The sequence below is a fragment of the Haliaeetus albicilla genome, chromosome 9 (genome assembly GCF_947461875.1).
Source record: "Haliaeetus albicilla chromosome 9, bHalAlb1.1, whole genome shotgun sequence".
Taxonomy (NCBI): Eukaryota; Metazoa; Chordata; class Aves; order Accipitriformes; family Accipitridae; genus Haliaeetus; species Haliaeetus albicilla.
In genome coordinates, this window is record NC_091491.1 from 37,608,063 (window position 1) to 37,621,665 (window position 13,603).

Sequence of the window (13,603 nt, forward strand, 5' to 3'; positions counted from 1 at the left end):
AGAAAGAATTTCAAAATCTTGCAAGTTAACATTAAAATACATTCTAGATGCAGTTTTTCCAAGTAGATGGGTCAGACAACTGTCAGTCACATTTGTGGAAGTAAGGGTTAACAAGAAGTTGTACTGTAGCATCTTTGCTTATGTTACCTACAAGCTAAAGGCAATATAGAATATTACCACAGGAATTTTTTTCTAGAACAATACACAAAACACTAATCAAACTGCATTTATGATATAACCTCAATAAAAATGTTAATAATGCTCTTTCATATATCACAGCTGTCAAGAGAGAAAGCGATGGTTCATATTACATTTGAGACGTACAGTGTTGAGTTGTATAGAATAAGCGTATACAGTATGTGTCAGTCACGGTTTGATTATTAGTAGCTTTTAATGATTTAAAAATTAGAAATCTTAACTTGTCCATCTCTCATCTTTTTAAGGAGCATTATCCTGAATCCAGCTTATTTCCGGAACCACCTGCGCCAAGCTGCTGCGTTTCGGTGTTTGGAGAGATACTCTGAAGCTGCAAGGTACTCTGGTGCTCATGGATTTCTAATGGTTTCTCTATAGCGCTTTCATTCCAGCTCTCAGTAGTAAGGATATCATCTTATATCCAGGCTTTTCCAAAATCAGTGGGAGCTTTGCGTTGGCTTTGTGTATATGATCTCACATGCAGCAGAGCTCCAATTCTCCCAGTTGGCGTAACATGAATAATCCCAATTACGTCCCTAGTTGCAGTTAGACTAATGTGCGTAGGAGCATTTACTCATTCTTGGCTACAGGGGTGAGCCCTGATCAGGTCCCAGGGCCATGCTGGGGCAAAAGCTACGTGCACACAAACATCTTCCACTCCCCGGTTTCCCCATAACCCTGGGCAGAGGCTCAGGTGTGCTCCGAGTCTATGGAAGGGGGGGGGGGGAGGGAAAAAAAAAAAAAAAAAGAAAAAGAAAAAAAATTCATCAAGATCTCAGGGTACATTGTGGTATGCTGCAAAATTTAGCCTGTGTGCTGGTGTGAACGGGAACTGCTGGCAGGAGGAAAGCCTGCAAGAGGAAGCTCTGCTTGTATGCTTGCATTAACACTGCCAAAACCTAAAAGTTTCAACACGCAGCAGAAGTTTTTAACCACTTACCTTGCTTAAATGAAAGAAATGCTTGAGGAAACGCAATGGTGACTTGGTATGTATCACCATTACTACTAATATTAGACACTTAGAGGACTGTTCAGCTGAAGACCACAAGGTATATCACAAAATATTTCACAAATCATTAGCTAACTAATGGCAGAACAGTCAGTGCGAATTAGGCAAGAGACTGAAAGGGTCACTTTGCTCATCATTTAAGATGGATGCCAGTGGCAGAGCTCTGAAGCTATTAAAATAGCAGCAAAACAGTTTGTACGGGGAGCGGAAGAAGACTTTATCCAAACAGAGTTGCAGAAAGGATTTGGGAAGATGAACTTCAATTTTCTGTGTTGGACTTGAGCCAAAACTCCAGGACGAGCACTTTTCCTTCACACATCAGGTCAGGGAGAAGAAATTGGTTCCCCAAGGCAAGGAAACAGTTTTTTCCAAATTTTTTCAGAAATATCGTTTCAGATAAACCTGGAATATTTCACTTGACCATAAACCCACCCACCCTCTTCCCCCCCCCCCCCCCCCGAAAACACAGCTCGCTTTTCAAACAAAGCTGTTTCAAAATAAGGAAGTGAAACATTTTGCTGAAAAACAATGAAGTGTTGGGATAGTTCCCAGATCTCCTTTTATATCTCACTGATAACAGTCTCTTCTCCCTAAAATCTTGTTGGGGTGATGATTCAGAGAGAAATTGTCATCTACTGAATCATCAACAGTTGAGGTCCACTGATCAGCCAGACATTTTAGAGCTGCGTTAGGAGAGTGCGTTGCTTTGTGACAGGTGGGGAATCCTGCCCAGGATATTTTCAAACCCAAAAATTCAGTGGTATCCCAACAGGTGAAGTGGTACAAGGGGAATTGTTTGGGGTGCTGGGGGGGGACAGGGAAAGGAGGGCTTTCCCCTTCAAGTGAGGTTGAAGATTTTTAAAAATATCAACAATAATAAAAGTTTAAAAAAATACACTTTCAGAAACTGATCTTTCCTAAGAAGCAGTACATATAAATGCCCATATTTTAGAAGACAGTATGAACCAAGAAGGTGTTCATAAATATGATTTCAAAAACTAAAAAAACTGTGGTTGGTGTTACTGCAGATAAGCAATCAGCAAGTTTACTACATCAGCAGGCAGGAGGGAACTCTGTCAGCCTTTTTTCCCCACATTGAGTAGCTTTCAGGCAACTAGATGATTTTAAATGAGATTATGTATTTTGTAAAGGAGAGGAACATTCTGACAGACTGAATCCAGAGTGGTTCCAAAAGCAGTGACTATAGCAGTATTCAGAGTTTAGCCTAGTTTAACATAGTGTTATAGCAACTGTGCAGAGCTGCTTCTGCAGATTGTGTTAAACTAAGCTTAGCACTACTTCTGTCATCTCACTGGAGTCACTGGTCTTAGTCAAACCCCACTAATGGTACAGAATGTACTCTGCTCGTTACAGACAGTCCATGGCATACAGATATTCACTTGCAGTTTCTGGAAATACGAACTTGGGTTTTGTTAGCATAAGCCGTCGTTTATTTCTGCCTGCTTTTTGCGCAAGAACAAGGTCACTCTATTCCTTTTTCTGCTTTTAAGTATCCCTCGCTTTCCCACCCCCTCGTGTGATTTTTCAGTTATTGCATAGACCGTTAAATACACCCAGAACACTGTATGGGTACGTGAACAGGAGTGGCTGGTTGTGAACAGTTCTGCTTGGCACAAGCAGCATGGATAATCACATTTAACCCAGCTTCATATCAAGCTGAGATCCCCTGAGATCTTGTAGCTGAAGACATACCAGACCAAATTCTTCAGTTCGGAGAAAGTCATAGGTTAGAGTGGGGTCAACTGCAATTTAAGCATCTCTCAAGTTCCTCTGTGTGCAGTTCTCACTAGTGCAGCCCAGTATCAGGAGAATAAACGTACGAAGCAGTCTAAATGCAAGGACATCTGAATTAATGCAAGAAGTCAGATATGCCCATATCTGCATCACTTCTGAATTTTGTCAGCTGCACAGCCATTCCTTCGGGATAGCACTGCGGTAGGATGCCACCACGTAGAGTGCAGCCTAAGGCCATTTGGCATTGTAAAGCAATCCTAGAAACACCACTGTGGGGTCACAGCATCTGCAAATGATGAATTCCAAAGTGCTGCAACCACTTTCACTAGGACCTCAGCTAGTAAATATATTTCTCCTCTATTGGTATCTCTGATGTTAGAAGAACGCTCTTGACAAACACAGTAAAGATTTAAACCTCAGAAGGGAGAAAAGCTATTTCAGTCGAAAGACCATCTTGGCCCTTGAACAAGTGGGCATAAATGCATTTATATATAAATTTAATCTGGACTTTACCAGCAAGTTTTAGGCATTAGAAGGCATTTAGACTTGGGATCAGCCTCCAATAGCAGCTACTGGAAGTACGCTGCCAAAGGACACACGGTCACAGCTGAGGAAGGGTCGCTTAATAACCAGAATGGAAAGTTCAGGCAAGGGTCCTGGGCTCACTTTTGCCCCAAAACTGAGAAAATGGTCTTGGAGAAGGCCAAGGAGAACCCAACCTGCTGGGCAATATAATGACTGCTACCTTAGGGAGGGGGGAGATAAGGGACATGTACGCACAAGGGGATGCGTAAGCCACAAAAGAACCACAGAGGTCCATACTATAAGGACAGAGCAGACAAACCACCGGCCCCTGCTTTCAAGGACAAGAGCACTAGAAAGGGAACATACATCCAAGGATGAGCCTGAAAGCTCCTGAAAGAAGAGTTATCAGAGCCTGTGCGTCCTTCAAGTCACCAAGCCCAGGGGCTGTGACCCCACAGCTGCCTGTTACGCATCCGCAGGAGAAGGTCTAACCAGATGAGCAATAAGGCATGAAAGCAATTTTTCTTCTTTACTCAAACAGAACAGGCTATTGCTGACACTGAATAGCCTTGAATCAGTAGTAAGGTGAAAATTTGTAACTTCAAGAAAAATAACGGCCACCCATTTGCTTTGCAACTGGGGTTTCAAGTACAGAAGGGATTTTGCCCCTTTTTGTCATTAAGCTGTGTAGCTCTCATCTTCCTGCTAATCCAAATGCTGTGCTGATTTAACAGTGTCACTGTGTTCTGTGAAAAGCTTAAGATAGCTCTTTTATCACCAGTTAGAACAGTAGTGACTTGAAATTAGTTGTATACATGTAGGGGAAAACAGACTGTCTGTCCCTCTGCCAGAACAAACAGCTCATATTCATCTGACTGCATAGAGTAGGGGTAAGCAATCCTTAAGGAGGAAGAAGTTTTAGGATCTTAATAGCTCTGGTATGGCTGACTCAGCTTTTTGACATTCCTATTAAAAAAAAAAAGTTAATCTAGATAATCCCACCAGCTGAAAAGCAAATTAGGTCTGCAAGTGGTAAACCTCAGCCCTCTGCAAGAGTTCAGGTCATGCAGGACCTGAAAATGTAGCGTGGGAAAGCTGTGAATAATTCGGGCTAGTTTGGTACTAAGGAAAGAGCTACAGATAATTGGGGTTGGGGATATTGGCTCAAGGAGCCACCAGCCGACTGCCTCCCCCTGCACGCACCTGCAGCTGTGCTACCTTGCCTTTGCATCCTGCCCAAATTTTCTCTTGGAAAAACAGAGAGAAGTTTATAGTCTTCCTCTGTCCTAGTTGTTTCCGCTTTCCTAAACTGAAATAAACAAACAACCAAAAAAATTCCAATTCTATAAAAAGAAAAAAAAAAAATTCCATTACCATAGCAACAAAGGCCCCCCCCATACCCATCAACACAGAGAGTCCCCGTTGGCCCCACGATTCACCGCAGCCACGGAGGGTTCTTTTTATACCGGGACTTTGGGAGCTGCGGGGAGGACGAGAGCCCAGCGGCTGCCCTGGGGTGCAGCCCCCCCTGCCTGCAGCGTGACCGCTGAGCCCCGCAGGCAAGTGCATTTGCAGGGGGAGGACACGTTGCCCAGGACTAGGAAAAAATCTGGATCTGGTTCCCCCGCCCACCAAGGGATCGCAGAGCTTCTGCTGGTTTTGGGAGCCCTGGAGTAATGCTGCGAAAGGGGCGATTCGTAACTTGGATCTAGGAAAGCAGCTCTGACGAGGGCCGGGATCAGTCAAAGACCAAAGGGAAGTCCACCCAGCCCGATATTTAATTTGACACCAACATACAGTGTTAGTCTGCGTTTAAAATTACCTGCTGTTATTTCTGCGCCACACGCGTTACTCTTTATCACTTGAGATTGTCCAGGTGTCAGACAAGAGCTCCCTCAGAGGGTCACATCAGAGGCAAGAGGCAGGCAGCCTTCAATACTAGGGGGTTTTTTTTCTGCCTCCCCCCCCCCAAAGTAAATCCAAACACTGACAGTACAAGGCACATCCCTAACCCAGGGAGCACGACGTACAACCAGGTACAAGAGAGCAGAGCGAGCACCAGCTAGAGCGCAGAACAAGCACGGACCGCGCACCTCCGAACGTTTCGTTGCATCACTGCTACAAAGAGTTCATCCCGGCTATCCCATCCATTCTCCAAACGGCTCGCTCAGCTGTGAGGCTAACAGAGGCATTGGGGCTCCACGCCTCCTGGGATTTGTACGGCACAGCCATCTTGACTACTGCTTGTTTCATACCAGGTCATGGAGACCCCAAGATCTCGCTGGGCTTCGCGACCGGTTTTCCTGAACATCCCCCATCATTTTAAAAGACTTGCCATTTCCCCATGCATTGCTCAGCTCACATTTGCAAAACAATTTCTATGTCCTCATGTGGCAGTTGCCATTAAACGCGAAACATTTGTTTTCACTGCATAGCAATCGCAACACAACGCGGAAAGCTGTTACCTGCATGCAACCATGGGACAGATAATAATAAATGTAATAAATGTATTCTGAACACAGGTGCCATCTTCCTTGAGGGAAATTTATTTCTGCTTTCTAGCAATAGGCTAATGACCCAGAAACTTCAGCAAAGACAGCAAGCGTACCCCATCACCAAACTGGAAGGGTTTGGCAGGACAGAAAAGTTTCATAGCAGCTTCCCAGTTCACTGCTGAAATGTTTAAAGGGAAGTTTTAGCCAGTCCCCTGCAGGGATTAGCAACATCAAAGTGTTATACATAGATAATTTAACTTTTTGCCCCATTTTAGGGCTAGTCTATATACCGGCAAATCCTGACATTCATTTCTGCTCAATATGCTGGAGTTCTGTTTTTCTCTCATCATCTAATGGTTTCCAGGGATGTCCATAACAAAGTAATGGGTTTACATTTATTTAATATATGTGGAGAGGTTTAAAAATTAACTGTTGTTATTTTGTTCACTTTTCAAATAGGATAATTGCATGAAAATGACTACCTCCTATTTATTCCAGTTACAAACATCACTTTCCTTTTCTAATCTCAGAAGAAAATAAGAGAAGTCATCCAAAAGAGAGCAGTGGCTTGTTTTGCATCTTGTATCTCAGTACTATTGCATTAGAGATCTCAAATACCCAGGTGTCTGCATCAGAGCTGGTCTAAATCAGAATGTTAAAGTTCCTGTTAAACTGAAAAAATAGAAATCTACTCACCCTTCCCAAACCGTAGGTCTGCACAGGACTAACATCACAGGGCAGGGGCCGAGGCCCTCTATTAGTACCACTTACTGCAGATCCAGGTGAGACCACTTGAAGTGGGGAGCAAAGGTAATCTTCTGCCACTTAGCAGCCTCCTGATCTCAGCAGCAATTGGGGCTGAACAGCAGAGAAGAGTGAAAGTTACTCTAATGTGCATAGGAATGATTATTCCTAAAGGTCTGCCATCTGCAGAGAAATCCTCCTCTCCCCTTCAGGGCTTCTTGCTCAAGGGGAGCAGCCAGGGCTTAAGGAGCTGACCTTGAGTCTCACCTTCCTCTATTTTCCAGTATTTACAGTGGTAAATGAACACATAAGTACTTAGCAACAATGCTAATTTCTTGTCTTCTTTGGAAAGGTAACACTTTGGTGCATTCCAGAAAACTCTGCATATTTCTTATACCTGTACCCATCCATTTTCTTGTCACGGACTTGCGTGGCTGCTGCGAAGGATTTGGCTGTACACTGGCTGTTAGTGTCAGCAGCTGTCATGCAGCAAAAGCTACCTTTGACTCTTTTATTACAAGTCCTGTGCAAGTCTGGAGATGGGCTGAGGGAGACAGTTTAGGATCCGGGGCGTGCTCTTTGCTTGCATGTATAGAAATATATCTTATTATTCTGCACCACCAAGTGGCCAGATTGAGCAGATATTGCGAGACACCTTTGGATCCAGGCTTACCACATTAACCCAGATGGGTTTGGTTATGTTATGGAAGTTCATACTGGCCCAAACTAGCAACTAGGAAAAAAACCATTTGAAAATAAAGCCTCATGTTTTGAAAGAAGGAAGTGTCACATTTTTCTCCGACGTGCCCTAAGGTGTTCCTGAAGGTGTGTTGTCACAACTACTTCAGTTCTCGTATCAGACAGAGCTCTTTGGTGGGCTGCCCACCTGAAACTCGGGCGTGTTTTAAGTATTTCAAATTACTGGTGGATGGTTCTGTAAATGTGAGGCCAATATTTCTGAAAATCAGTGAAATGGTTGTCTCAGAAGTAGAAAGAGAATGCACGTATCTTTGTTCTTCACCATTTAGTGAGTTTAATCCCACTATCTTTAAAAACCGTAAAAAAAAAAGATGGCATCTCATCCAGAAAAACGCATTACATGCTCTAAATGGGAGCTATTTTCCCATTCTTTTGTACCCTACGTTCCTTGTGCTCAGGAGGGTTCAAAGTTGAACTCTTACGTAGTCACTCTAGAGGTACAAACCAGAGCGAGGTCTGTTGCTGGCCAGCATTACTTGTCCAAAATCTCCACGTGATGTAACAGCTGATCCCAACTGATAATATTGCACATCGCATTTAATATACAGTATTGATATTGTAGCAGGGCAGGGAGTGGTCCCTTATTCTGTTTCTGGGAATATCAGTATCAGGAAATCTCCTCTTTCAAGGACTTCTGCTTTCTGCTCTTCCCAAATCCCTGTTGGGGAGGGGAATTAATCCCACCCATCCCTCCTGCACTCACCAGAAAGCTTCTTTTCAACTGTGGAGTTCCAGTGAACAACAAAGCAACTCAGCTTCATTCTCAAGATATACATTATCCCCATAAACCTTTAATAAAAATGCAGTCCTACAGTATGCCCTAGACTTTTGTATGCTTCATTCCACCTATAATGTTATGTATAAAATTGACTATAATTCACAAGGGATGGCTAATTTAGTCATTACGGATTCCCTTGTTGATCTGTATTTGGTATTTATCGGTCTGCAGATTGGGCCAATGTTTTCGATGTGCAAGTAGAAAAGAAGGTTACAGCTGGTTCTGTAACTAATTTTCAGACTTTTTTCCAAACAGCATGTACTTAGTATAGGTGAAAGTGTGAGTAATACTGGGCTAACCCAAACAAGAAGAGATTAATGTCTACACACAAAGAGAAATGGCAAGAATAATCTGAATTGCTGAGTTACCTGTGAGAGTGACTATTCCTTCTAACTTCTTTACCTGTTCCCTGGCCAATTTCATCAGACATAAGAAGGGAAGCTTCAGAGTCAGACAGTTTGAATTCCATCCCTCAGTTTTTTTATATTTTTGTCTCAATTTGGGGAAAGCAAATGTCTCTCTTCTTCATTAGTGCACTGAAGGAAATGGAAGAACTGCATTGTACAGTGTAAAAAATTATCGCAGATGAGTCTATTTTAAAATAAAGAAGGGCCCACCAAATAAAGAAGAAAACCTCCAGATAGCCATATCACTGGAAGGTTGGTCAGCTTTGCTGAAATACTGTTAGACATGAAGCCATCAAAAAAGAAACAGAAGCAAGTATAGTGTCTTGAGATACGTGCATGCGACAGGCTTTCACTCTGATGAAGGAGGGAGAAAAAGATGTGAATGAGTTGGGTCACTGGCTGAGGACCTTGAATAATAATTTCATAAACAGTATTTCCTTAAATAATATTTTACTTAAGTCTCATTTCAGAGTGTCTCCCAGGCTCATCAGTCTCTTACTGAAAGTCTTCGTTACCTGGATTTCTATGGGCCACGGGGATAGGTCCTCACTGAGAGTTAGGAACCCTGCTCAGTGCTTTATGCCTTCATGTACTTCAGAGGGAGCCAGGCTTTTAACATGCCTAAATATCTCAGTCGGTCCTTTGGTTTCTGAGTGCTTAGGTCCCTAAATATTTTTCAGTGCCCAGCCCTGTAACCATATTCAGGCAGCGTAATGTCACCCGTGTCCCTGCGTCTGGAAATTCATAGTTCCCTACTGCATGTGTCACTCTGGATCTGTGAATTGAGCCTTGGAGGCCTTCAAAGAAAACTCCCTGACTTGGGCACATTTGGCGTTGGACACAGACCGTACACATAGAGCCTTAATGCTCATGTTTCTTCTGAAAGTGGAATTTTTTAAGTCAGTCCCTCGTAAGCCCCGAGGTCACAGTAGCAAGCATCGGTCCTGACCTGTGTGTGATCCCTGATGGCCAAGGACCTGAGGAGTAAAACTGGGATGGAGGCACTCAAAAGGCTCAGAGGAGCTTTAGGTATGTACCTCGCTATTCCCGATGTAATACACGGCAGCACGGGAAAAATCTAGCAGGCATAAAAGTAGATATTGAAAAACTAAACACGAATGCTGGAAATGTAAGTGTGCTTCTGATTATTTAAATAAGAACAAATTAAGAAGGAAGAATAAAGAGGAAAGGTGTTTGTCTGGAGCGCAGCGATGCCTGGAGACCTCTGCCACGATCAGCGCGACGTTGCGCTCAGCACGCTGCAAAGAATTAGCAAAAGATTGCGCCAGGAGGATTCGCACACCAAATAAGTCAATCAGTCAAATAAAATCTTCTGCATTCTACAGCTGATGCTTGAGAAACAGAAAAAGAATTGAAGCAACTCATCTGAGAACCGATTCCAGGTTTGCCCAGGGCGCTGCGCACATCTCCACCTTCGCAAGCAGTGCCACACTGGGAGAAGAAAGCGTTGGCTACCACCGAGGAGCGGGAGGTCACAAATTGGAGGTCGTGTCGTGCTGCCAGTGGGATGGATCCTCACTTCACCAGTCCGCGGCCGGCAGTAGGGATGGCAAAGCACACCGCGGGGGTCTCTGTATCGACTGATTGCATTCCACCCGTGGCAGTGCTCCCGCAGCGGCAGGCAGCGGCGGGGTGACGCTCGGGGTTAAGGATTTGCCGCTTTTAATCCTTGAAATGACAGCAGCTGGGGGGCGAATATCTATAGGGTCCCAAATTGTAAATGACCACTTGCAAATGTCCTTTGACTCCAAAAAAGACAAGGCTTCAGTGCTTGAGAGGTGCTCTAAATTTAGATGGAAAGCCCCTTCTTTCCCACGAGGTTGCCGCAGGAGGCCACCACCACTCACATACGCTGCTGGGGACTAGCTATTGCCATTGCCATGGGGGCTGGGAGCTTTGTAGACCACCTCCAGTAGACCAAAGGTACAGAATAACATGACAGATTCATTCCAAGTCTTCCCCCAATTTTGTGCCGCCTGGTTATTTCCCTTTTGCGCCTCAGAGCACAGCGAAGGTCTTTCCTCAACACCATTGGCAGGTCAAACAGGCAAAGCTGGATGCTTTGCTCACCTTCTTTGCTTCAGCCACAGGATCCATATGTCATTCCTGGGATTAAACCCTGGCACCATTTGGAGTCAATGAGAGTTTTGCCAATGATTTTCAAGGCAATGAGGATTTTGTCCTTTGTTCATTCTGTGCCGGCTGGGCTAACGATGTTCAATTAGAAACTGCTCTTTGTTCTAGTGCAGTCAAGAGGATTTTTGCCAATGATGTGAATGAGCATTGGATAAAGCTTATGGCTAAATCCAGTCCTTATGCAGAAATCCATGGATCCTACTGAATTGCTTTTCTCCCAGTTAAATTAATGGGAGCTGTATGAGAACATCTAAGGGAAGATTTAGTTCCTGTTTGTAACAATATGTTACCCCCTGATACTGGGCCTGCTTTGAAATGTTTATTGTTAAATCCCTGTATTTTTGGTTATATCTCATTAAGAACATAATACAGCCTTGGAAAGTACATTCTGAAAGGGTATTACAACAGGATTGGGATTCCTGTTTGTGAGACACTTTTAACTAGGGGGAAATTTCAAATTCAATTTACAGTAATGTCAAAGCACAATTAATATATAGGCAACGATAAGGGGAACATGCAGAAGTACACATTGATAGCAGTGCATCAACAAATAAACTTTTGGTGCTAGTAATTAGGTACACAAGATTATTATATGTTTAATTGACTAAAGTGACAATTTGGAATTACATCTAGTCACATTTAATTGGATTTGGAATCTCTAGAGGAAAGGAAATGGAGAGCAATGTGGAGAGGCAGCCATAAAAGCAAACTGATTTTCTAAAGTCTGTTAAGACTCTGCATTAATATCCATTGCACAATAGTTTTTTAATATCCCTCACTCTAGAAAGAGTAATGCAATGATTGTCCCAGGCAGTGAGAGTACTAAAGCATACTCAATTAGGTAGCAAGATAGCTGATTACTTTTAGTTTGGGGTTGGTTTTTTTAAGATACAGTTAATCAAAGGTGAACTGCGTCTGAATTTGCCATAGACAAGTGGTATTCTCAGACTGCCAAGCTACAGGGTGTTATACATGTTGACGCTGTCCTAGAAGAAATGTACTTACACGTAAGATATTTCACCCACAAATACTTCATAGCAAAAAAGAAAAGCCAGACTAAAATATTGCATGGCAGTCATTAAATATTTGCTCAGAGTAAAATATGGAAAAGCTACTAAAAGAAAATGTAGGCTTGTTTGCTTGCAGATAGTTTAGCTGGCTAAAAAAATGTTTACTAGTGCTTGTCTTGAAGTTGGGCAAAGACTGAGACTTATGCGTAATCTTTTGATACAAACTTCGTGTTGCACTCTTTTAATGTTACCTCCTTTAAATATTGCTATATACATCCTTCTCTCCCTGTACACTCATTTATTCTGCTTTTGTCATCAGGAGCACCATGATTGCTGACTATATGTACTGGCTGACAGGAGGCACTGAGCAGCATACAAGCAAGCTCATCAAACTGTATTGGCAGGTAAAAATTGATAGCCCAATGAGGAAGGAGGTGCCGATCTCACTATTAACACCAAAATGAAGGATTATAGCTTAAAAGACTGCCGACAAAGGTAGCTCTTGGGCATATCAATCAACAGGACACTATATAGTACTACCGTATTTATAATGAAGCAGATTTTCTTGGACTAATTTTAAGGGCAAGATTCAAGGTTGTTAACCCTTGGCTCATACTTCAATTTTATGGACTGCTATAAAATTTAATTCTGGATACTGCATAGTCCCCTAAGCTATTTTTTGTGAAGTCTTCCTACCTTAGTGACACTTCCCTTTTGCAATTTGCATGATACTAATCCTCTGACACCTTTCCAAACTCTTCAACCGGAAGGGGAGGAAAAAATGACTGTAACGAATGGTCTCAGAGGAACCTAAAGTGCTCTGTGAAGGATGGCTAGGTAAGACCCCAGTCTACAAAGATTACTTATGTGGGGAGTAGACCATTGACTTCAATGAGACTCGTCTCTCTGAGTGATACTTATTTGAGATGGCTGCTCAGCCACATCAGCACAAATTTAAGTTTAAGGGTACCCCCTTCTGCTCCGAGGAGAGCTCTCACATAAACTTGGAGGGGAATGGATGCTTTGCTACATCCTTTGCTGGCAGAGGCTTATTGCTACAGGAGCTTCTCACCGCCAGCGGAGTCCCAGCCTTCACCCCCTCGGTTTCAATGCGACCAAAGTGCATTTCAGAGGGAGTACGGCACTTGGGCCTCCGGCGTTGGAAGACCCTTCTGCCTCCCAGAATGGACCTGGCCCTCAGGTCCTCCTTGTCCGTACAAGGAATTTAATGATACTAGGAACAATACGTGGCCCTTGCGATAAAATTTCGGGGTCTGATTCTGATCCCATGTGTTTTGGGATTATTCTGTGAGAACATCTGTGACACCTGTACTTTATGTGAAGTGGTGCAAAATATGTCTGACATAAGCCAGAGTAATAAAGATCAGAATCTGTTCTTTTATCTTGGCTCACATGGTAAATTCTTCCTTTTTAAAACTATTATTAGTTGCATTCTTATTGGTAAAATGGAATAAATCTCAGTCCTGGGAGCTGCTGAATTTCAGTACTGCTGTGAGTGCAAAGTGCATCTTATTCAGAGAATTACCCACTGGGCTAGTGTTTGCAGTGCCTGTGAACTTTCTTATATGCTTTCCAGCAGAGAATTTCTTCTGTACAGAACAGTTTGATTTTTTTTCCCCACTGGGTCAGATTCATTTAAAATCTTGAGTTCACAAACAGGTTTTATGAAGGGGTCATTTTTCGAATGGAATGTCTTTTTTTGTCTCTTAACACCGGTATCCATTGACTTCCTTTCTTGATGTCATGGA

At 43.0% G+C, this 13,603-nt stretch overlaps 1 protein-coding gene across 1 annotated transcript in view; it reads left to right on the plus strand.

Annotated features, from left to right (window-relative positions):
* Positions 1-13,603, plus strand: part of SPATA16 (spermatogenesis associated 16) — an 85,860-nt gene that overhangs the window by 26,047 nt on the left and 46,210 nt on the right. Inside the window, exons 3-4 of the mRNA XM_069792708.1 lie at positions 444-533; positions 12,154-12,238. Coding sequence (XP_069648809.1) covers positions 444-533; positions 12,154-12,238 — 175 coding nt within the window. The remainder of the gene's footprint in view (positions 1-443; positions 534-12,153; positions 12,239-13,603) is intronic.